The sequence below is a fragment of the Patagioenas fasciata genome, chromosome 18 (genome assembly GCF_037038585.1).
Source record: "Patagioenas fasciata isolate bPatFas1 chromosome 18, bPatFas1.hap1, whole genome shotgun sequence".
Classification (NCBI taxonomy): Eukaryota; Metazoa; Chordata; class Aves; order Columbiformes; family Columbidae; genus Patagioenas; species Patagioenas fasciata.
Genome location: NC_092537.1, coordinates 1242914 through 1266794, shown reverse-complemented (window position 1 = coordinate 1266794; position 23881 = coordinate 1242914). Strand labels below are relative to the sequence as shown.

At 61.5% G+C, this 23881-nt stretch overlaps 2 protein-coding genes across 4 annotated transcripts in view; one reads left to right on the top strand and one right to left on the bottom strand.

Moving 5' to 3' along the window:
* Positions 1-23881, top strand: part of RPL38 (ribosomal protein L38) — a 182851-nt gene that overhangs the window by 112433 nt on the left and 46537 nt on the right. The gene's annotated exons all lie outside the window — the stretch shown is intronic.
* SDK2 (sidekick cell adhesion molecule 2) overlaps positions 1-23881 on the bottom strand; it is a 44272-nt gene that overhangs the window by 16901 nt on the left and 3490 nt on the right. For all 3 annotated transcript variants that reach the window (XM_071816634.1, XM_071816635.1, XM_065852523.2), the window contains exons 2-6: positions 10526-10685; positions 2934-3040; positions 2025-2172; positions 1156-1289; positions 50-161 (exon numbers count right to left, since the gene is read on the bottom strand). In XM_071816634.1, the coding sequence (XP_071672735.1) occupies positions 50-161; positions 1156-1289; positions 2025-2172; positions 2934-3040; positions 10526-10685 (661 nt within the window). The remainder of the gene's footprint in view (positions 1-49; positions 162-1155; positions 1290-2024; positions 2173-2933; positions 3041-10525; positions 10686-23881) is intronic.

Here is a 23881-nt window from a genome sequence, read left to right as displayed (position 1 = left end):
CAGCCAGGCGATGGCAATTCCACCAGGGTGATGCCCCATCCCTACTCACCTGGCGTTGGCCACACACTCCATGGTCACCTCCGAGGTCCCAGCCACCACGCTGGTGTTCCTGGGTGGGACAATGATGGTGGGTGCGATGGGGTCAGCCGGGCCACCCACATCTGAGGGACAGAGGGACAAGCCATCAGCACCCCCCGCTCACCCCGGGGTGCCCCAGCTCCCGGCAAGTCCCATGGGGCACCCAAAGCCTCGTGTCTGCCCTGCCTGGCATGGAGGTGACAAAGGTTACAGGGACCAAAGGGCCATGGGCTCTGCTGTCTCATGGGAAGGACGGGCAGGTCCAGCCCATCACCCTGGCATCATGGCACTGTCCCCAAGTCCCCTCCTCCCACAGGAGCCCTTGGCACCCCCGGCACCAGCCCAGCTCCCAGCTGGCAGGCAGGAAGGAGATGGGGAGTATATAAAGCAAAATGATTGCAACAATAAAAAACCCTCGTGTAGGCGCTGTAAAAACGCAATCGGCTCGAAAGCTGCTGATAGAGCTGAATCCATAAACATGGGCTCCGGGTTGTTTATTGCACACGGAGACGCTGAGAAACAGATTAATGGGGCAGGAGGGGAAGGGGGACGGGCAGAGGAAAGAGATAAACCCCCCCACGGAGCCACGGGAGGGCACGAGGGATGAGAGCATGGGGAGGACTGATGTCATTTCAGGACATCTTCCCTGGGACCAGCTGTGACCACCTGAACGGGGGTCAGGGGACCCTCAGCCGGGTCCTGCAGGGTTCATGGGGACTGGAGGGATGGGACCGCAGGGGGGTCTCCAGGCAGGGGCTGACCCCGAGCAGCGTGGGCTGCGAGGGGACCGATGGCAGGAGCAGGGTGTCCCCCAGAAAAGCCACTCCCGGGGGGCTGCACTGCCCATCTCCTCCAGCAGCCCCGTCCCAGGGCACAGGGACACAGTGGGGACAGGGCAGGGGGCTCTGCCTGGCACAATTAGCGCCTGCAGCACAGCCCAAAGCGCCAAAATAAATTTGGAGGCGGCTGAACTGTTAAGTCAGCAGAAGCCGGAGCCTCCGAAGAGATTTACTGCAAATTAAACTTGGGGATGAGCCAAGTGGCGCGTGGGGGGGACACAACGGCCCCTGCACTCACTGGCCACGGTCAGCGTGATGGGCTGGCTCGTCTTGTTGTCCCCGTTCTTGTCGTTCACCGCCTGCACGTAGTAACGTCCCGCGTCCGGGGCCACCGTGGAGAGGATGACGAGGGTGTTCTCCAGCGTGATGGCTCTGCGGGGAGACGGGGATGGGAACCCAGCGGGGACACCGATGTGAGGAGCTGGGACCCTTGTTCCCCACCCAGCACCTGCACCGGCCTCAGGGCACCCCCATGGGACCCCCAGGCATCCCCCCCGCTGCCCAGCAGGAGCTGGGACCGTGTGGGGACTGAGCCCCACGTCCCCTGCACCAAGCAGAGCCCATCGGACACTGCAGATTAATAGGACGCTTTTTTTTTTATGAAACGATCTAATCTGCCGGAAACATAAAATGGTTTGGGGAATATATTTTTTACCATTAAATATGAGATAAAGGAGTTTTATCTCCTCAATCCTGCCTTGCAAATAGAAAGGAGACCAGTTCAATTCCTGCATAATGCAGGTTACAAATTCAATTCTCACACGCTGCGTCTGCCAGCGCCGGGCTCACCGCTCCAGTGCCACCGGGTTCCGCTGCAGCCCCGCAGGGACACTTGTCACACACGTGTGTCCCACGCCCGGCCCTGTCCCACCGGCTGCCGCCCCAGCACACGCAGCGCCCCTTTCACCCACCTTCCTCCCTCTTATTTTCATTTATTTTAAAAATTCATTTCCCCCATGACAAACGGAGCCATTAGTGGCCAAGCCTGTCTCTGGGTTTTAGCGCGGTGCGCTCAGGACGCCTGTTAAAGATCCTCATTGCAAGGACAACAGCGGCCGAGGGAAACACGGCCCCCCCCGGATACTGGGGGGTGTTGGGGGGACTCACATGCGGCTGCTGGGGGAGATCTTCCGTCCGTCGCGAAACCAGGTGACCTGGGGCTGGGGGAAGCTGGCGATGCGGGGCGCGCGGATGACGGCCGCCTCCCCGTGGGACACGCTCTGCTGCGCCTCGCTGTCCTCGAAGCTCCCCATGTCTGCAGAACGTGCGGGACAACACGTCAGGGGCTGGTGGGGTCAGGTTGGGATGCATGGGGGTGCCCTGGGTTCTGCTTGCTGCCCCCTCCCCAGCTGGTGGGGCTCAGACCCCAGGGGCTGCTCCTGTATCCCCGAGGCTGCGCTGGCAGCAGGATCGGTCCCCGCAGCACCCGCAGCTGCACAGCCCCACGACCCCGGCATGACCGCACCTCCAGGGACAAGGTTGGGACAACCGGTGTCCCCAGTCGGTGACGGGCTGGGAGTGCAGAGTAGCAGAGGGAAGCAGGGTGCATGGGGAAGGGGGGGGCAGGGGGGTTTTATTGACTTCCTTTAATTGCTGTAATTAAAAACATGTAAAGAAGCTCTTTTTAACGACTTTGCCATTATCATTAGTTGCTAGCACAGCTGCCTTATTAATTTCTCATTAGCTTCCTGATTTGTCATTGCTCCTCAGGAAGGGGTTGAAGGGACTGGGGCATCCCAGAGTGAAGGGGTGACAGAGCAGGGCATGTCCCCTGGGTCCCAGCACCCTCCTGCCCTGCTAACCCCCTGCGGTGCCTTTGCATCCCCTCCAGCACAGACCCCTGTTCTCTGCCCTGGGGTCCCCCCCCAGCCAGCGGGTGCAGCAGAGGCAGCGACCCCATCCCTGCCCACATCACCCCAGGGATGCTCTGGAGCCAGGTGCTGATCCTGGGCTGCATGGAGCAGCACAGGGCTGGGTGTCCCCAGCTGTCCCCTGCCGAGCGGGGCTGCCACTTACAGGCCACCTGCACCTCGGTCTGGCGCTGCAGCAGGGCGCCCAGCCGGTTGCGGACGATGCAGCGGTAGAAGCCGGCGTGTGTGCGGTCCAGTGACGTGATCATGTACCTGCGGGACAGAGGAGCCACCTCAGCGGTGTTGGGGACAGTCAAGTGACTGTCATAGCCCTCGGGAGAGGCTGCAGGTCCCACATGAGCTCCCCCATTCACTGCTGGGCAGCAACCCCTGCGCCGGGTGGCAGCGCTGGAGCTGTGCAAACGCGCGTTTGTGCATGTCTGTGCACACATGTGCACACTGGGGAGATACTTGGTGTCCCCCACTGCCACACAGGGACTCGTGGCCACGCACACGGGGGGGGTTGTCACCATACCAGGCATTGGGCATGAGCTGGTGACGGTCACCTGCCTGCTGTGGGGGGAGACGGTGACTCATGGCCACAGGTGGGAAGTGTGGGGCAAGTGGCTTCAGGCCAAGTGGAGGTGGCTGCTGGGGACGTGGCACCCGCTGTCCTGACCCCTGCCAGTGTCACTGCGCCTCGGCCCCGCACACCGAGCCCTGTGCCGCTCTGAGGAGCCGGGGCTGAGCCGCCCAATCATCCCCAGCGACTGCTCTTATCATCCCCAGTGCCGCTCTTATCATCCCCAGCGCCAGCAGCTGATAAGCAGATAAAGTAAACAATAACTATATCTCAACTCACCCACTGCCCCCAAGCATCGCCCCCATCCCCACGCCAGACCCCACGGTCACCAGAGCAGCCCCCATCCCCACGAGGGATGCAGGTGCTCCTGCTCCATCACCCCAAAACCAGGCTGGACCCCCCACAGGGGCCTCGCGGGCGGGTGATCCCGGGGGGGCAGGCAGGCACCGCAGCATCACCTTCCCCATGGGGAGCACTCCCAGATGGAGCAAAAAGGAGTAAAGAACCAAGCTCAACCCTCCCTGCCCAAAATCTAATCTTGCATTAAAACCCACCGGGGGCTGTTTCAGCAGAGCTTTGTTTGCTCTTTTGATAACCGAGCATAAACTCAACTTTCAGAAGACACGAGGAGCACGTTCCCTCTGCCAGGAAGGGCGGGGGACCCTGTATGGGACACGGTGGCTCCCACCTCATCCCCTGGTGCTGCTGAGCCACGGTGGGGTCAGCATGGGTGACACCAAACCCACTGCCGACAACCCGCACCCACGTGGCGTGTGGGGTCACCCATCCCCGCGGGAGATGGGAGGAGGTCCCTTCGGAACGAGCCCTTGAGCGTCACACCTGATATTTAAAAATGATCCCCAGGGGCTTTAAACAAGAGATTTCGATTGCACGGCGCTGTCAGGGGCTGACGCGGACACCGGGACTGATGGGCCCGCTCTCCTTGCCGCGTCCTCCTCCATAAATCACACGCGCACGCTGCGACTCCTAAACACACACGTGCGGGTGGATGGACAGACAGACACTCACTGACACTCATCTGCTCAGCAGTGAGGAGCCACACGCGGTCCCCACACAGACCCCCTTGTCACCCCCTCGCTGCCACGTCCCCTCCAAACCCTCACGGCGGGAAGGCGCTGGCACAAAGCCACCAGCACAGCCCAGGAGCCGCCCCATGGGACACAAACCACCCCCGTTCTTGGGGCTCACGCACCCACGGATGCACGGCCCCCTGGCAGCGCCTTGTCCCCATCGCTGGGGGCTGGGGACACCTTGGTGGGCACAGGGAGCCTTTTCCCCCTACCAGGGACTCCCCCACAGCCCCAATTAACGGGGCTGTCTCTCTGCACCACCGGAGCAGGAGGAGGAATTACGGAGCTGAGCTTTTGCACACACCTGAGCACGGAAAACAGCCTGGAGAAAGGAAATCAATTACCAGACCCGCAGTCATTAACCGAATCCAAGCAGAGACTTTGTTCTCCGCCGCTTGGCTTCCACCGAGGCTTTTATCCAAGACGGCGCTGATTTGATTCCCTTCCCTTCCCCTGGCGCTGTACGAGAACCAATTTCATCCCCTTGCAGGCGGTCGTGCAGCCCCAGCACGCCGCACACCCCCACGGCTTGGGCAAACAGGAGCGGCCACGAGCCGCAGCGCTGTGGCCAGGAGCCCCCAGCTCCTCCGTGCCACCGAGCAAGCGGTTGCTCTGCGTGGGCCGATCCTGCCATCCAGTGCCCTCAGTCCTTGTCCCACCCGGGTCCCTTTGCCCATCGCCAGCAGTTTCTGCAGCCGGCCGGAGCTCTGGCCGCGCTCCCAGCACAGCCCTGGCTGCTGACGCTGCTGTTCCGGGGGTTGGGTTGGTTTGGTTTTAAAGACAGAGGTTGACAGGGCATCGTCTGTGGGGAGCAGCCCTTCCGAAGCAAGGAGTGACCCGGGCTTCAAAAAACGCACTGCTGGCAACCAGCGATGGTCTCGGGCTCAGCGCCGGGGTCAGGAGGCGGCTCCGGAGCCAGAAGCCACGTGCCGGGGGACCGGCGCGTTTGCAGCTTTGGCACCGGATCCATCTGACAGACGGACGGGCTGCACGTCAGGAACCACGACCTCCCCATCCATCCGCCGTGGAGAGGGCACAGCACCGCCACCCGCCACGACCCCCTCGCCCCGCAGCCCCCGCAGGGCACCGGTGGCACCTCAGCCTGCGTGTGCCACTGTGTCACTGCAGGGTTGCCCACAGTGCCGCGGTGCCCCAGCCCGGCTGATGCTGGCAGCTCTGTTATTGTAGGGTTGCTGCGAAGCACGGGGCTGACGCTGCCGAATTATTATTAGATTGAGGGGGTGGAGAGGGGCTGGGAAAAGCATCAGCCAAAGGATTCGATCCATCAAATCGAAAGCCAGGAGAGCGGAGAAATCTGTGGTTCTTCAATGCCGCCCAGTAACAGCAACAGCTGGATCGGATTTTGGATATAAGCACATTGGCACGGTCCCCTTTGATTAATACCCTGTATAACGACTAATTAATTCTAGAGGGGACATGTATTTGAATAGTTACTGTGTGATAATGAAATGTCAAGTGAGCATTAAAACACACTTAGCAAAGGTTTAACGACTCCCAGCATCTGAGCCCCGCGTCCCGCGCTGGGCTGCTGCTCAATGCGCTTTTAAATAACCCCCCTGGTATTTCATCAGCCCCTGTTAACTGTATTATTGGATCTCAATTAGCTGCTGGTTGGAAGGGGCTCCGTTCTGACACACGTGGCCGGAGCCGTCGCCTCTCCACTTGCCAGAAGTGTGTCCCTCGGTCAGGGGGATTTGGCAGCACCGCAATCCTGTAAATCGCTGCCTCGATCAGCGCTGCCAGGACAATGAGCCATTTAATAATTAATGCCCGTGTATTAATCTGAGCAGGGAGCGGAGCTGGGAGGAGGGCGAGCGCACAAGCCACGTTCCAGAATCCGGAGGGTCCTGGGGTGTCCCTCACCAGGTCCTCGGCTGCTGCCAGCACCGGACCCCTCTGCCGGTCCCCTGCTCGCAGCTGCCTGAGCCCAGCAAGAGGATCCGTCCCCTCCATCGCCTTCCCTGCTGCTCACTCGCACCGGCCTCCCCGTGTCCCCCTCGAAGCCAAACAAGGCACAGAGAAAGGCAGGAGGCACCGTGGCACAACCATCACCAGCAAAGGCCACCCCATTACCAGCCCCGTGCTGCCTGTTACCGGTTCCGTGCTGCCTCCCTGGCACTCCTGGGGGCTTTGCCACACACGGTAATGCCAAACGTGAAGCCAGAGCCACCAGCAGCAGGAGCTCCCTGCTGGGCTCCCAGTCTGCATCCCCTCTGATGGGCACCAGCTCCTGCTAATTACATTATTGAATGGCAATTAGCTCCCGGGGGAGGGTTGTGCTTCACACCTGGGCTGGCAAAAAGCAGGTCCAGCCGGAGCAGGGCTGGGGTCCCAGCAGGGAATGGGGCTGAACAGGGTGTTCACCCCCAGATTTGTGTGTTTCAGAGGGTCCTGGCTCCATGTTCTATATAATTTGGGGACAAAGTCCAGGCACCAAACATCCTGGGTGCTCAAAAGGCCACAAAGGCTTGGTGGGGTCCCCTGAGTGCAGCATGCCGGGCTCCCAGGGGAACACGCACCCCAAAACACCCCAATGCAGCAGGACGGGGGGTCCAACCAGCCCCAAATCCACCCTCCTCAGTGAGCTCCGGTGGGGCGGCTCCTGCCAACCCTCCCCACGCATGGGAGCAGTCAGGGACACCATGTGCTGGAAACCAACCCTGGTGCTCAGGGGGGTCTTGGCGAGGGGCCATGAGGCCCCAAAAACTCCAGGCAGAGCCAGGAGGCTCCATCGTTCCATTGCTGCTCTGCTGGGGAGAGGCACGGGGAGCACAACAGTGGCAAAACCAGCGAGTGCCGGAGATGTAATTACGGTTTCCTGGGCTCCCAGCTCCCAGCAAAGAGGACCGGGGCTCTCGGGAGGAGGTGGAGGATCCTCCAGTAGCTGCTGGGCTCCCGCACCAGCTGCACAGGGACGTGGGGAGAGGGAAAAGGGCTGATTTAGTGGCTGGAAGATGCATCTCTATGGATGGGAGTCTGTCCAGAGGTAATCTATGTGTAAGGTAATTTCCGAAGGCAGCAGGACTCGATGCAGCCCTTAATAGGACAATCTCATGTGATAAATTACCAGCCCCAACTAATCTGCATGTTAAATTTCTTGTATGAGAAATAAATATCCTCAGTTCACCAGAGAAGTGCTTTCCTTCCGAGGATTTCATTAAAGACATCAAGCTGCTTGATTTGCATGTTATGATTCCTCGTACGAGGAGAAGTCAGGCTCCGGAGAGCTCGCGGGGGAGCCCGGCACCACCGAGCAAACCCGGCAAACCAGAGCCCTGCAGAGCGCGGTGCCGGCGTGCCAGGGCTTGGGAGTGGAGCGTGCTGGCACTGCCGTCACCTTAACTAAGGTCACAACGGGCAGCGGAGGGGACAGGGCTTTGCTGCGGGGTCCCCCCATGTGGCATGCAGCTGGGATCCCACGGGAGAGCCGTCTCCATGCCCCCCACGGCAGCGCAGGCAATGGAGGCAGCGAGTGGGTGAAGGCAGCACGGTCCTTGATACCCTGTGGGCCCCAGGGATGGTCCCAAGAGCCGATGACTCCATGCACACAGAACCAGGATGGTCCCAAATCCTCTGTGGTCCCTGAACCACCGTGGTTCCCCAGGGATGCTCCCAGCGTGGGATGGCTCCACGCACAAGGAGCCAGGCTGGTCCCCAATCCCTTGCAGTCCCCAGGGATGCTCCTGAGGGGGGACAGCTCCGCGCACACACAGAGCCAGATTAGTTTCTAATCCCTCCGTGGTCCCTGATCACACTCGATCCCCAGGGATGCTCCTGAGGGGGGACATGTCTGCATGCACAAGGAGCCAAGCTGGTCCCCGATCCCGCCGCGGTCCCCAGGGATGCTCCGAGGGCTCGGCTCCACCTGCACACAGCGGGACAGCCTTGGCCCCTGCCAGCCCGTGGCTGGGGACCCACCGAGCCCGTTCCCCATCTGCCCTTCGCCACATGGCAACGAGTCGCTCCGGTGGCAAGCTGGCAGCTGAAGGCTGCGGGAAGGAAAGGGCGGTCGCCATGGAAACACGCTGCCAAACGGGGAGAGCGGCTACTTCCCTTAAAACACACTGTGAGCTCGTGGGGCCACGGAGGAGGATGGACCGGGGTGGTTGGTGGGGAGTGCGGGGATGAGGGGGCGCGAGCCCCAGCCCGCAGCCCCCAGAAAAGCAGGTAAATGCAGACGGTGACAGCAGCCGCAGTGCCGGCGGGTCGCCCTGTTGCACGAGAGGATTTGGGGGGGAGCGGTGAGGATGCCGAGGACGAAACGCTCAGTGACGCACCATCCTGGCTGGGAACCGTGAGGTGATGCCACCGAGCTGGGCTGCTCCCCAGGCACAGGGGACACACGCCAGCTCCGAGCGGGGGGGATCTGGCTGCACCCCCATCCCTCCCCACGCCGTCGATGCACCCACAGCCATGCTGGCCCCCGCATGGACAGGAGCATCCCTGAGCCTCCCTGGCCATCAGCGCCAGCCCTCCCCTCTCCAAGGATTACTCTGTTTCTAAACTCGTTAACTTTTAATTACTACCTTCCCACAGCCTGAGCAGGCTGGCTCCGTGCCACTGACATCTCTATTAAAATGCAATTTCTGCCCATCATAACTAATTTGAGGACGTCGCCTTCCTCACCGGCAGCCTTCAGTTCCAGGCAAGATGTCCAAAACTCTCCTCTTGACACATGAAATCCCCGCGGAGACGCGGGGGCCGGCAGGACGGCGCTGATGCTGGCAGGTCCATCCTCGCCGGGCTGGAGCCAGGCAGTGATTTGCATAGCGGCTGTTTGCTTCATTAGCTGCGCCTGGGCTTGTTTGGGTTTTCCCTGTGTGTTTGTTTATTTTGTCGCTTCCTTCCTTAATCCTTTCTGGCTGGATGCTGGAGTCAGAGGCCGGGGGCTCCGGGGAAAGGGAGTCACCTTGGCATGGGGACGTGGGGATATGGGGCTCCAGAGCTGCCGGGCATCCCAGAGCAGAGACACGAGGGCTGAGCCCATTCCTCCGGAAAGGTAAACTGAGGCACGTAGCGAGCCCAGGGGCAGACCCATGGAAGGAAGGCAGGAGTCCCCGTTCTACGTTTGGAGGTGCCCCCCAGGCACCCAAACCTGTTTCAAGGACACGGCAGAGCTTTCTTCCGTCCAGGGACAGATAATGGGTCCTTGTGCAGTCTCCATGTCCACCCACCCTGCTGTTACCGCTGTCCCCACAATCCCATTTGAAGGGTGGCATTTCGCGCTATTCCCATGGCTGTCAGCGTGACTCCTGTGGGAATCGTGGGGCTCAACGGGTCTCTGAGCTTCAACACTGGGGCTGGGGACAAGCGATCTGTCCCACGGGGCACCGGTCTTTGGTGCAAACCCCAGCACCAAGCCTGGGGCATTGGGGACATCACAGAGCTGCGGCCACCACAGCTTTGTGGGGGACAGTCCCCAGGGTCCCCAGGGATGGCGCGGCACCGTGCTGGGGGGACCCCGCACCCAGCTCCCAGCAGGGAGGGGACGTCACCAGCCACATTGTCTGCGTTCCCGGCATCCCGGAGCAGCCCTGCGTTGCTACAGCAACATGAAGCCTTTGGATTCAATACCTTTAAATGGGGAACGGCTTGTCTCGGGCTGAATTATTGATTAAAACAGAGAGGATGACACATGCACGCAGAGGAGACGGTGAGAGGTGCCTGGTGTGGTTTAAAGGCGAGCTCCGAGTGGTCATGACATAGGGCCAGCTGGATTAGTTGGTGCATGGGGCCGGATGCCCAAACCCGGGGCACCTCTCGTGCTGCCCTTTCTCGCTCCTTCCCCCGGTCGGGCCGTTCTCATGGAGCCACGAGCCGGCCGTGATCCACAGCCCGGTGTTAATCCCGCCTGTGCAAACGCCTCCTCCCCAGTGTTGACCTGCTTAAATCCACCGTTTGCTCTCCAAACAGAGCTGGCAGTTCCCGCACGCCAACCGCTGCCTCCCCCGCACGCTGCCCCTGCGCAGGGACACCAGCAACGCCCGCTGTGCCGCGGCGCCGCCGGCAGGGACCCGTGTGCCGGCTGGGATTCACCCCTGGTGCTCGGGGCGGGGGACTCACCGGTACTCCAGGGAGAACTTGGTGAGCTCGCGGTTGTTGTGCAGCCACTTGAACTCGAGGGGCCAGCTGCCCTCCGCCATGCACGTCAGCACCAGGCGGTTCCCCTCCAGGTGCACCTGGCTCCGCACCGGCTCCGTCTTAAAATACGGGGAGACGTCGTCTGCCGAGAGAGAGGAGGGAGAGGGGTGAGAACCGCCCCACACCCAGCCCCACAGCCCACCAGCCCCATGCACCCGCACAGCTTCACCCCGGGCAGGACCAGGGGGATGCTGGCGGTCAACTCCCCATCCCTCTGTCCCAGCCAGGGTCCCCAAAGCCCTCCACAGGCCATTCCCCCCCCGTCCAAGCCATTTCACAAGAGCTTAGCCCATCTAGGGTGGATCTAAGCTGCTTGCTCTGCTTTATTCCTGCCTGCCTTTGGAGTGCTTCGGAAGCACGGAGCTTTTAACTCGGGGGTGAAGGGGGCGGAGGGGCTGGGAGCCGAGCGAGACATAAACACTTACTCCTCTCCTGTTTTATTTGCTAAGTAAAACTATAAATCGAAACACACAGCTCCATTTTCTGCTTAACAAATGGAAGCCCTTTTACTTCAAAGACACATTCATATTCCCCAGCAGCTTTCAAGTGCGCTTTCAATCACAGCTTTTGGTTTTTTCTTTGGGGTAGGACTTTGCTTTCTTGTGTACGCGAGCTGAATTCCTGCCATGGCTCTCCGCACCGTGAGCCGGCACCAAAGCAGCGGCCGTGGGCTCAGCCTGTCCTGGGTCCCACCGCCCCGGGGTTGTCACGAGCTTGCAGGAGCTCAGAGGCAGCTGGACCCACGCCGGGGGTTCCTCTCCTCACTGGTAGCGCCCAGCGCTTGCAAATCCTGGGGTGCCTGACTGCTGCACCCATGTGGAAATGTCCTGCGATTTACCCCATCCAGCCTGTCCCTGAGGCGGTGCCAAATGCCAGGACGGTCATTAGGGAGGGAAGGAGCAGCTCCTGGATTCAACCCTCCGCTCTGACCCCACGCAGCGCCGGCTGGCACGGGCAGCCCTCACCCCGGGGACGTCCAGGGGCAGGGTCTGTGTGCAGGGCTGAGCACACGTGTCCCCACCACGGTGGGGACCGAGCTCAACCTGCAACTCCGGTGCTTCACCCACGTTGGGCTGGAGGCCGTGGGATTAACCGCAGCGCCCGGCCAGGGCTGTGGCACAGAGCTCCAGAGCCAAACACCTGCACAGAGCCAGCAAAGGAGCCACGGACCAGCCTGGGAGTCTGGCTAGATGCAGCTGATGCATCGCTGCAGCAAGGACCGACAGCACAACAGGCTGATCGCCCAGCACTGAAATTGGGGGACATAAACCGTGCTGGCAAGCTGGACCACAGGGCTGTGCCGAGCGCACCAGGACTGAGACCTGGAGCATTCGGTGCATCCCCCAGACCCAGCCCAGCGTCCGGGCGGCGTTTGGGAGGCAGGGTGCTCCTGGCACACCTTCCCCCGGGCCCGCGCGGTTTGCATACATCCTAATTTGACTTTAAGCAGCTAAGGCTCATCTCGCTTTGAAGCGCCCGAGCCATCTGTTCTGCATTAAGGGGTGAAAAACGGCGCAGAGGAGGAGAGGCGGCTCCCGATTCCGCTATTGATCGCGCGATCGTTATCCACCCGCGAAGGTCACGGCAGACACCTCGGACCGAGCAGCTCCCCTGTGCCCCCCCCAGCTCCTCCGCTCCCCAGGGAAAACCAAAACCAGCCCAGCCAAGGGCAGGTGACAGCGGGGCTGGGGACCCGGGGACACTGGGCATCCTTTGCAGGGGGCAGAGGTGTCACTGAGCTCTGCACCCTGGGGAGAAGAGTGGGGGGTCCTGATGCTGAGCAGCACCCCAGCCCCTCGCAGCCCTCCCTGCCTCAGTTTCCCTCTGCTCCCCAGCATCTCAGCTCTGCTCCTGGCAGCCTGGGGGGAGCTCCTCTCTCCCAGCACCAGGACAGGCTGTGGCACCCCCAAATCGGGGTGCACAGGGGTGCCCCCCTCCCCAACCTGCCGCAGAGCCGGCATGGAGACGCGTGGCGATCCCCCAGTCCAGGACCGGGTAGGAGGTTCATTGACGGTCAGGTCCCCCGCAAACAAAGGGTCATTACTGCTAATTCTGCCTCTCCCCCATCTGTTGTGACTGTTTACACTCCACTTACTAATTAGAGACTAATTAGTTGGTGCAGAAATTCATCACTTTCCAAACACAGGCGGCAGCGAAAGGCGTCCCGGGGAACATCTGCACATCTGGCAGCGGCGCGGGACGGTGCTGAGCTCCCCGCGGCCACCGCGCCAACCCCTCCGCGCAGAGAGGTGCCACCAAACCCCGCCGTCCCCAGCCTGCCCACAGTGTCCCCTGCAGCACCCGTGACCCCTGCTCCCCCTGAGCTGCCGGCCGCGATGGATGGGGGAAAAACACGATGTCAAGTGCTGGTGAGAGGGGAGGGGGACGACCCCCGCTCTCTCCCTCCACCGCCGATGACATTTTAATGCCAGGGCCTCACAAGGCACTAATCCCACCTAATGGGATCAAAATCTTTGCCCCTGCACTTTATTTACATAAGGGAGCCAGGCTGAGCCCGCTGCATTAGTGCCAGGGAGGGGGTGCAGATGTAGGGCAGGGGGGGCCTGTCTTGCTGAAAGAGCAGTAATGGATCCTAATTCCTGGGTGTAATGGGCAAGATGGAAACTAAGCTCCCCTCTCCCCAGCTTCAAATCCCTTTGATGGGAAGGGACGGGGAGTTTTAAGGCCGGAGGAATCCCGGAATGCCAGCCAAGGGCAGCTGCTGGTGGGGAACGAGCCTGGGACCCCCCTGCACTGTGAACCCCACAAGCAGAGACAAGATGGGGCTGGGGGCACGATACCCACCCCCATGAGTCCCCCCAGCCACCCACAAAGGACCTGCAGCTGGTGGGACACCCACATCCATCTCCCATCTTTGCTGCTTCAGACCAGCAGGTCACGGGTCCCCCTCCCGCTCAGCACAGTGACCCTGGGGACATCATGGACCCCAGCCCTGCTTGGGCTCAAGCCACATCCCCAGTCCCCCAGGCTTTGCAGGGCTCCCCCATCCCTTTGGGGACATCCCTGCCCAGACAGCGGGGTGGCAGCACTCGGGGAGCGCTGTCACTGTCACCGGGACCCCCACCCGCAGCCCCCCCGGCACGGGGAGACGGAGCTAAATCTCCTGCACCAGACTATGGCTGGTGCTCCGCAGCACGAACAGATTAAAAAACAATAAAGAGAAAGCGAAACCCTCCGCTATAATTACCAGCCTTTAGCCGCCAGCAGAGACAGAGAGGGAGGGAGGGAAGGAAAAAGGGGGAAAAAGAAACAGAGAAGAAGAAATCCACTAAAATTTTAATAGGAACCACTGCATTTAATTTAACGACACATTTTTTCAATTACCAGAATAATTGTTTTATTCATAAAACGAGTTTCAATAAAGAGGGTAATTTTCCTTTGTTTTTATTATTCATTTGTGTAACATATTCGCGGCGCAGTTCCCCGGCGCCGCGGCAGCCGCTCCGCACCTGGGGGCTGCGGGAGGCGGGGGCGCCGGTGCTGGCACAGCAGGGAAGGGGTTAATGTCACACCGTCCCCAAACACAGCACCCATGGGGGACCACGGCACCCCTGAGGCGTCACAGCCCCAGCCGGGCACAATGAGAGGTGGCCCCGTAGGACCGATCCTGGTCAAGTCACACTGTCCCTGGGCACAAACCGCGTCCCCTCTGTGGCCACCGCAGCAGGGTGGCCCCGTGCCCAGGGACCCGGCTGAGCCCTGGGGCTGTGCCACTGCCCCAGGAGCCATCCCTTGGCTGGGTTACATTTCCTGCTTGTCGGACGCCAGCGTGCGGTCGGAGGCATCAATTCTCCAGCAGCTGTTGGTAAATCCATCGGGCTGATTAAACAGCACGTGTCCCTGCGGGCACCGGGGGCACAGCCCCGCTGCAGGGACGGGGCCGCTGTGACACCCCAGCACGGCATCCCCACCGCGCTCCCTCCGGGGCGGTGACGGTGGCCCCGCGGGGTGGGTGGCCGGCAGGTGCGGGGGGATCAGCGGCGCTCTGCACCACGCCGGAGCCATTAGTATTCCTGAGACGAGGCCTCGTCCCCTTAATAAAAAGCAAACATAGAAATGAAATTCTGAACGCTCCTGGCACCTGGGGAGCTGCGGAGCACAATGTGCTGCCAAGCGGGAACCCAGGCGTCCGGGGGTGCCAAGGGCAAAGCAAGCACGGCACTGCGATGGCAGGGGCACCCTGAGCCCCGCTCACCCCCCAGGCCAGCACCTGAGCCCCACTCGCCCATGGTGTCTTTAGCACGTTGGGGGTTTTCTGTGTTTTGTTGTGGGTTTGTTTTGTTGGTTTTTTTTTTTTTCCCCACCCTCTAAGAAAAAGACTTAGAATTGCAGATGTGCCCCTTAATCCTCTCAACTTTTTCTTCCCTTCCTTCCCTGCTTTCCCCCTCCCTCCCCTTCTCCCCACACTGAGACTGAGAGCTTTACAACTCTCCTTCTGGCTATTAATTAAAAGCAACCTCTCTACTACCGTGAGTGTACTTGCCATAAATTAATAGCGGCCTTCTTAATCAAATCTTATCTCCTCTCCCAGCGCCCGGTGCTGGGGTTGGTATCCCAGCCCGCCCGCCCGTGAAATACAATTTCCAATGCTCCGGTGGGCTCGGCAGCTCTGCCCCATCATCTCCTCCTCCTCCTGCCTGTGCCCGTACCTGTGCCGGCAGCTCCTCATCGGCCAGAGGGACCCGCCACACCGGCCGTGGTGGCTGCCAAAAGACACGCTCCATTTCTCAGCCATTTACCATGTCTATCCGCAGCCCCCTCGGATGGTTCCCACCTTCCTGCACTATTTAGAGGGCACAGCCCAAGCCAGGGTGTTCAGCGCTTGCCACTGGCATGAGACTGTGACGGCAATCAGGGAAATGCCAGGGCTGGGGACACGGGAAGGCGACACAGCCACGGCCCAGCTTCTCAGGAGGGTCACCGAGAGCGATGCTCTTGGTTCTGCAAGCCCGTGGTGCTTCCCTGGCCATGGCACGCTGGAGAACATCAGCCCCCTGGTCCCTCACCACTGTCCCACCACGTTTCCCTCCTCCCCACCCACAGAGCACCTTCCCACCGCACACCCTGTCCCAAGGGCAGGTGCACCCCTGGGTGACGATGAGGACCCAGACACAAGTCCCAGGCAGCCCCAGGTCACCATCCACCCCGGCTGCAGCCCAATCCCTCCCCAGGCTCAGGATACAGCTCCTGCCCACCCAAAGAGACACGGGCAAGTCAGGCACCTTTTCCTCTCCATTCAACCCTCTGCCTGTTTGTGCAACCACTTCAGCAATTTCCTTGCAGAGGAAAAAGTCTTCTCGGTGGTGCGGGAGCCCTCGGGAGACGCGGCCACCCCCAACAAGCATCTATGGAATCATTTTGGTTGGAAACGACCCTCAAGATCACCAAGTCCAACCGTAATCCAACTCTAGCACTAAACCATGCCCATGCTCATCATCTGCACAGCAAGAAGGGTCTGGGGAGCAGAGTCGGTGCTGCCCCCCAGCACCGAGCGGGGCTGGACCCGGCAGAGCTCACGGCTCTGGCATCGCCGCCCCGCTCCCTGCACCTCCCTCAGAGGAGATTTGGGGTTTCTTACATGCCATAAGCCGATTGCAGAGGTGTGTTAACTGGATTAGGTGGGAGGCTGAGAGAGATGCAGACCTGGAGGAGCCGCTCAGCGGAGCGCGGCTCCTGCCCGTGTGACGCCGGCAGGATTTGCAGAGCCGGCTTTTAAACTGATTTGCTTCCCTTAAGCCTTTGGAAAGGTGAAGCTGTGGGAGCAATGTGGGCTTTGCTGCCTCCATCCAAAAAATCCTGCAGGGCCCCGGCACAGGCTGGCAGAGGGGTCACATCCCCGCGTTGCCCCCACGGCCACCCCGTGGCACTGAGAGCACCAGGTGACACCACTGTGCCTCGGGCAGGTGACACCGCCGTGTCCGGGCAGCCGCAGCGCCTCGGGGAGCAGCAGTGACCCCGAGCCCCCGCACGTCCCCGTCAGCACCCACCACAGCGATAATCGCAGCCGGCAGCAGTGACAGCCCTGCAGTTAATGCAAACTGACCACTGCTGGGCATGGCTCGGGGGGCCACGGCCACAGCACCCCCTCCCCAGCTGCACCCAGCTCAGGGGAGCCCAAACCCCCCCACACAGCCCCAGCACGGGGCAAAGGGGACACCAATGCGGACCACAGCAACCCCTGCCCCTAGGGATGTGATGTCCCCCTCCTCCTCATGCGGTCCCCAGAACAGCACCAGTGTCACCTGCGACCTGCACAGCAGTTTTGCTGGTGTCAGAGCCCATCCATCCCCACCAGAGGTTTTGCCGGTGTCAGAACCCATCCATCCCCGCTGTAGCTCTGCTGAGCACAGGGGACGGGCAGCAGCAGCGATTCCCAGGGCCAGTGGCGCTCAGCAGAGCCCAGGCAGGGACCCAGAGCCCCAAACCCAGCCAGGGTGGCCCTGGCATGGCAGACGGCCACATCTGCCATGGCACAACCGGCACAAGCCACTGTTCAGCCCCTCTCCAAGCAGGGTTGGCACTGCCCATGGGGACATAGCATCCCCCAGGACAGACAGATGGACCGATGGACACCCTCCTCCCGGCAGGACACCCCAACCGCACTCCCATCTCCCCTTCCTCCTCCTGCATCATCTGTCTCCAGGCCCGCACTTATTTATTTGTTAATTAACTGCTGTTTCCATAACAAACGCTCCAGCTTCTCCCAGCCTCCAACAGCCCTGGGGCTGGATTGTTAACTAGGATTTTAATTTGTTAATTAAAAGCAGGATGGCTCCATAACAAGCTCCTCTTCCGCAGCTGGGCTCTCGGAGAGCTCCGTGGGCCATGGGCTGAGCCAGCAGCAACGCCATGCTTGGCTGAACCCCCAGGGACGGGGCACACGGGGAGGGTGAGCACGGCTCCCCAGGCACAAGGGCTGTTTGCAAAAGGGACATCGAGCCCGGCAGCACCACGGTGCCAGCTCAGGACCTCCCAGCACCGATGCTGGAGATGGAGCCACCTCTCCCTCTGCGGTCTCATCCGGGCAATCCCTTCCCCAAACACCGAGCAACCCCCAGCACGTGTCACCAGCCATCAGATGGTCCCAAACCTGGAGGCTGATGCCCTTCTGCCCATCGCAGCAGAGCCAGGGCTGTGCCAGCATCACCTCTGCTTCTGCCCAAGACCGCAGCCCCAGGACAGCTCTTAGCACCCATCCCGGGTGCACCCTGGTCCCAGTTTGGGCCAGGTAAGGCTTGAGATGCTCCTGGAGCCAAGGGAGGGATGTCAGCCCCAGCCAGGGAACAGCACCTCATTCAGCCATGGCCAGGAACAGAGCGGGGCTGTGTGCCTGCCCGTCCCTGCCTGCCCTCGCACACCCAGCCCCGCTGCCCGCACGGAAAAAACAACATTTCCCCTGGCAGGAAACCCCAAACAGACGCACACACGGCACCGTTGTGTGCTCCCAGCCCGGGGGGGACGACAAGCAGAGCTTTGTGCTCTAAAGCACCGCACTGCCCCTATGGACCCCCAGTGTCTGTCCCCAAACGCATGGGGCTGTGGGGAGCTGCAAGGGACCTGCAGCAAAAGGGACACACGGGGATGTTCCTGAAGGGACAGGGGACTCCCGACCCAGAGGGGACATCCCCAGGACAGCACAGCCAGACATGACCACTGCGGTGACCCTGTCCCCCACTGAGCACAGCCCCGTCCTCAGCCAGGGACACTTAAGCTCCAGGTTGTGGCCAAAACTCCTTCCCCAGCAAACCCCTTCCAACGCCTCAAATCCTCCCGACCCCGCGATTACGGAGCTTCGCCTCATCTGGGTCCCTGCTGTGAGTCACAGACACCCGGGGAGTGACTCAACACTAGGAGAGGGGCCCGATCCTGCAGCTGGTGTCCCCAGGAGAGACTGCAGAACAGCGAGGAGGGGAAGGACAGACGGACATCACCTCGACCCCCTCCCCACAGCCTCTGAGGGGTGCAGGGTGATGACAACCCTGGCACTGGGTGGGATGGGTGGCACACAAGCCCACTGCAGCCCAGCACAGCTCCAGGCTGGATTTGGCCCCATGTGGCACATGGAGTGCATCTTCCAGGTATTCCTGGAGGGCAAGCACAGCCCTGCGAGAGCAAAGCCAGCACCACAGCCCTGACAGCACCTGGGACGTCACTGCTGCAAGGAGCATCCGTCCCCGAGCTCCCTCCGCACCCCCCAGCTGCGCAGGATGTTCAGCGCAGCCCTCGTCCTGCAACCGCCCTCGCAAACAGACAGACAGACAGACAGACAGCCGCTTTCCAGGCTCGCCGCGAAAAATCTCAGCAAGGCAGCATTTCCCAACCGAAAAAAAATACAGCGGGGAAAGAAAAACAGAAGACAGAAACCACAAGAAAAACCCCACTCAGCCTTTCCCATGGCACTGACGCAATGAAGTCGCCAGCCCCGCGGGATGGAAAACACTTGGCCAGCTCCCCACCCTCCCTGCCGAGCGGGACGGAGGTGCCGGCGGCCGCGTCCCCCCCGGCACGGCCCCGAGCCAGCGGGCGCTGGGCGCTCACCAATTTACTGGGGTGTTGCCCAGACATCGTTTTTCCAAAGTATTAATTAGTCATTGCATTGCTCACTTGAAACATAAATAGCTGCAGCATGACAGCAAAACACGAGGTTTTTTTGGAAAAAAGCCTTTTCCAAAGCTCTTCCTTCCCAGACGCCCCTGTGCGAAGGTGGGGGACGGGAATCATTCACAGCCTGCTAATCCCACCCCAGCCATCCACGACAACCCTGGGTTTCCAGGGCAGAGAAGCGAACTCTGCTCATCGCTCTTATTTGCACACTTGTGGCTCTCCCAGCCAGAGGGGCTTTTCCAGCCAAGGCCGCGATGCCGGGCCAGCGACTCCAGCGGCAAAGCCGGCGCCGCTGCCCAGCCTGACGTGAAGCTTATGGGGAGAAGCCAAGCGAGCAAAACCACCCCACCGCCCCCGGTGAGGAGCCTTGGCATCTCATTGCCCCTGCGTGTGCTGTGTTTCCACCCTCCACTGCACAGCTCAGCTCCCCACCGCTGCCCTCCCAGCCCTTTATTCCACCAAGGAAGAAAAATGGAGAAAACAGGGAGATGAAGGCACCCATCACCTTCCTCCCCTCGCACTCCATGCACACGGGCGAAGGCCGACTGCTCCATGCTTCCCAGCAGCTGGCGGGGACGGCTCTCCCAGCAGCAGAGCTCTGAATTAAACATACCACCCCTAATGAGTTGATTTTATTAGTTTGCGAGTGCATTGAGAACTCATTATCAAAATAAACATCAATTCACTCCACCGAGCGCGGCACCGCACGCGCACACACCCCGGCAGCGCTGCAGCTGGGGCCGCACATGGCTCCCGCCCCAAAAAAGTGTTTCACTGCTCCCCCTGCACCCCATCTCCAGCATCCACCGGCCTGGGGTGCGGGGGCAGCAGGTGCCCACCCTGCAAAGCCCCTCATCACCACGACATTCGCTTCTCCCTTTCGGCTGCGGGCAGAGCACCCAGCTCTGCGGTGGGACAGCCCCAGCTCTGCCACCCCCCAGCAAGGTCCCCGGGACCCCCTGAGTGCTGCTGTGGGGTGAAAAGATGAGTCACGGCCCCCCCCCCAGCTGCCCCTGCCCCAGGGTCTCCAGCCCCCCGGAGCTGGTGCAGCCACCCACACTGGGCCAGGGGGCTGGAGACCCCAAGGTCCCCAGGGAGCCAGGGCCGAGCCCCCCGGCAGGGCCGAGGCGTGAAGCGGGGGCACAGCGGGCGCATTGTCCGGCCAGGCAGGACACGCTCCCTTTGGGAACAGCCGCTAATCCCATTTCATCCCCCTTCACGGCCATCAGCTGTTTTTCAGGCATTCAGGAGGCGGGTTGCTGAAACCAGAGCTATTGTGTCCGCTGCACCCCAGCCCCCTCCAGCCAGCCATCCGTCCGTCTGTCCCTCTGTCTGTCCCCCCCGGCCCCACTCTGGGCCAGGATCCGGCAGCATGTCCGCACCCAGCTCCCTCCCCAGCACCGTCTCCAGCCGGAGCTTCGTGATCTGCCCAGGGATGGGGATGCTGGACCCACACAGGTCCTGCTCCTCTTCACCTTCCCCCAAGCTCTCGGTCTGACCCTGTGGTCCAAGCCCAAGCGATGAGGAAGAGGAGGAGGAGGGGAAGCACTGAGCGCCCTGCCATGAGACCCAGGGAAAGCCACCCGCACAGCCCAGCACTCAGCGGCTCCCAGCCAGGGAGACATGGGCTCTGGGAAAGGATGAATAGGAACATAAATGACCCCACAAAACCCCGGTTAATGCCAAGCCCCTGCCCTACATTCAGCCCAGTTTCCTCACCCAGCTGCAACTCACAGCCAGTGAACCAGGATGCGCTGGGGGGGACGCAGCTCTGCAGGATGCGGACAGACAGACAGGCTCCCCCAGCCCTGCAGACACAGGATGGGGAGCAGGTGGGTCCCCAGCCCCCATGGCCTCTCCTCGGGCGACGCACACACCCAGGAGCAGGCAGACGCACCCCGATCAATGAAGGGGCTCTAAAAATAGCATTTCCCTTCCTCACTGTGTGTGAGCCATGAACGCAGCCGTGCTGCTGAGCACCGGGGGCTGCAGCCCCAGCCCAGGGCGCCCACCAGCAGGGGTGACCCGCTGGCCACAGGGGACAGCCAGAGCCTCCCCCACGCCACACGCGTCCCCGCTCCAAGAACCGCAAGGGACATCCACCCTTGGAAAACAGGGACAGCAGGATCCTGCCGGTGTCACACACAGAACCCGGTGTCACACACAGAACCCCCTCCCAGCAATGATCACCATCCTGCTCCTGACGGACCCGGGCACCGCTGCTGTGTGGAGCCAGGAGGGCTCAAGGTTACAGACGAGGACTCACAGGTTGTCATCTCACCCAGCAGTGCAAAAAGCAATTAGTTATTGCAGCTAAAATTAGCCCAGCAGTTTCATCCTGCTAATGGTCAAACTCATCAAGGTTTCCCTACACCGGGGGCCTCCGCGTGGCAGGTGGTGATTGATGAGAGCCAACGGAGCCGTTCACGTGCGGCCGTGCACACGGGGACACCAGCAAGCACCATGGTCCCCTTCCCACCACACCCCGACACCTCTGCCCGTGCCTCAGTTTCCCCACCCAGGGGCAGAGGGAGGGCTCCCGGCACGCTCAGGACAGCTGGCCCAGAGCTGCCACACTCCGAGGCAGACGATGGGGACAATGACTGCTGACAGGGAGGGTGGCTCCGGCACAGGGGGCCCCGGCATTCCTGGAATCGCCACCGCACTGTCCCCGCCGCCAGCCGGGATGCCCAGCTGCTGGCACATGGCAGCAGCTGGTCCCAGTGCCCAGGGCCATCCCCAGCCCATGGTGGCTGCTGGCCAGGAGGTGACACTGATCCATGCAGGGAGGTGACAACCCGGAGCAGCCAGCAGCTGCCAGTCACAGCATCCCCAGGGACAACACCAAGAGCCCCACACACCCCAAGTCTCCATTCCTAGGGGGCCGAGGGTAGGGGCGCAGCCACCCCCTCAGATTGGGGAGACAAAGGGGACCAGGGACCAGCTGCAGCCTGGGAATGTCCCCTGCCCTGGGCCGCGTTCCCAGGGATCAGGTTACCCAGTTCCCAGGCAACCCGAGCCCGGCATGGCTTTCCAGGCGCAGGCATTCCTGCACCCCGCGGGGCTGGGGGCGCGGGGACGGGGGCCGCCGAGGGGGCCGCTGCCTGCCCCGGGTGCGGGCAGGTGGTTGGCGTCAGGCAGGGGAGAAAGGCAGGAGGATGAAGCTTCCCCAGGAGTGGGGTGCAGGATGCACCCCCAAAGCATCACTGGGAGCTGGGGGACACAGACACCCCCCGACAGCCGGTCCCCGGCCCCACGGAGGTGGCATTGCCCGCATGCCCAGGGTGCGAGGGATGCCGAGCAGGGCTGACGAGGCAGCGAGCCGCTGCCAGCACATTCCTGCCTGCTGGGTGCAACAGGAATGCACCCCGAATCCAGATCCACCTCCATGGATGGCTCCAGGGCTTGGAAACCCCAAAACAGAGCAGCCATGGGGATGGGGGAGGTCCCCAGCATTGCCACCACATCTCCAGCCGCACCAAGTGTCCCTGGCCCCACGTCCCCTCCAGCAGCTCCACACAACACTCCCCCGTACAGGGACATCTCCTGTCCCTTGGGAGCTCCCCGGATACCCCTTTGCCCCCAGCACCCTGAGCCAGCCCAGCCCCACAAGGGTGCAGGATCCCCACAGGTGCTTTGGAAGACCAAAGCCCAGTGCCGTGCACCAAGGTTGTGTGACACCGGCAGAGCACCGCAGCCACCGGCCCCCACCCCAGCACAACCCCAGGGGCTCCGACCACCCTTCGTTAGCACGATCACATCACCACTGACAGCAGCATATTTATTACTGGCCTGGCACTGACCATTTCTCACCCAGCAACATGACTTATTAACAAGCTCGGGGAGGTGATGAGGGCTCAGAGGCAAGGGGACGTACCCCAGCTGAGACCCAGCACCCAAAGAACATTACCCCCACACAGCTCTGCACCACCGTCAGAGCAGGGCCTTATTTACTCCAGGCAACAGCCCACACTGCTGCTAAAAACACCAGTGCACCCCCAAACAGTTTGTGTAGGGCCTACAGTAACGTGTGTTGTGGCAGGAGCTCTTTTGTGAGGCTGGAACCAGGCACATCAGGGACCAGATCCAGGCACAGCCTGGGACAAGGACATGGTTCGTAGAGACCTGCGAAGGTAGGCACAGGTTCACTCCTCATCACACCCCCCCCGCTGGCACCTTGCGAGCCAGCCTCCCTCCTCCCGGCTTTAATTATCAGCATTTTCCCAGGTTCACAAGCAACTGGCATCCTCCTGCCTCCCTCCTTCCCTCTCCCCTCCAGCTCCTTCAATTTGCTCCCGCTGAGCAGAAATGCCACCGCAACCTAATCCCCATCACCAAGGGACAAACAGCTCAGGACGCTGCCACCCTGGCTGGCACCGGGGCAGGGGCCGCCCAGCCACCCCCAGCCCCCCATGTGTGCCCAGGGGAGGGGCTGTGAGCCCATAGCCCCCCTCCCTGTTACGCGTATCAGGTCATCAAAATTTTATTGCTGTGCCTGGTCACTAATGGCTTCCAAAGCAGCATCAAATTTTAATCTTCCTCTCCCCTAAAAGCCACTTTCCTTCCCAAGCCGAAGCTTCGCACGAGGCCACTGGGTAACGTGCCACCGTACTCGTGGGGAAGGGGGAGCAGAGCAGGGGACCCCCATGCGCA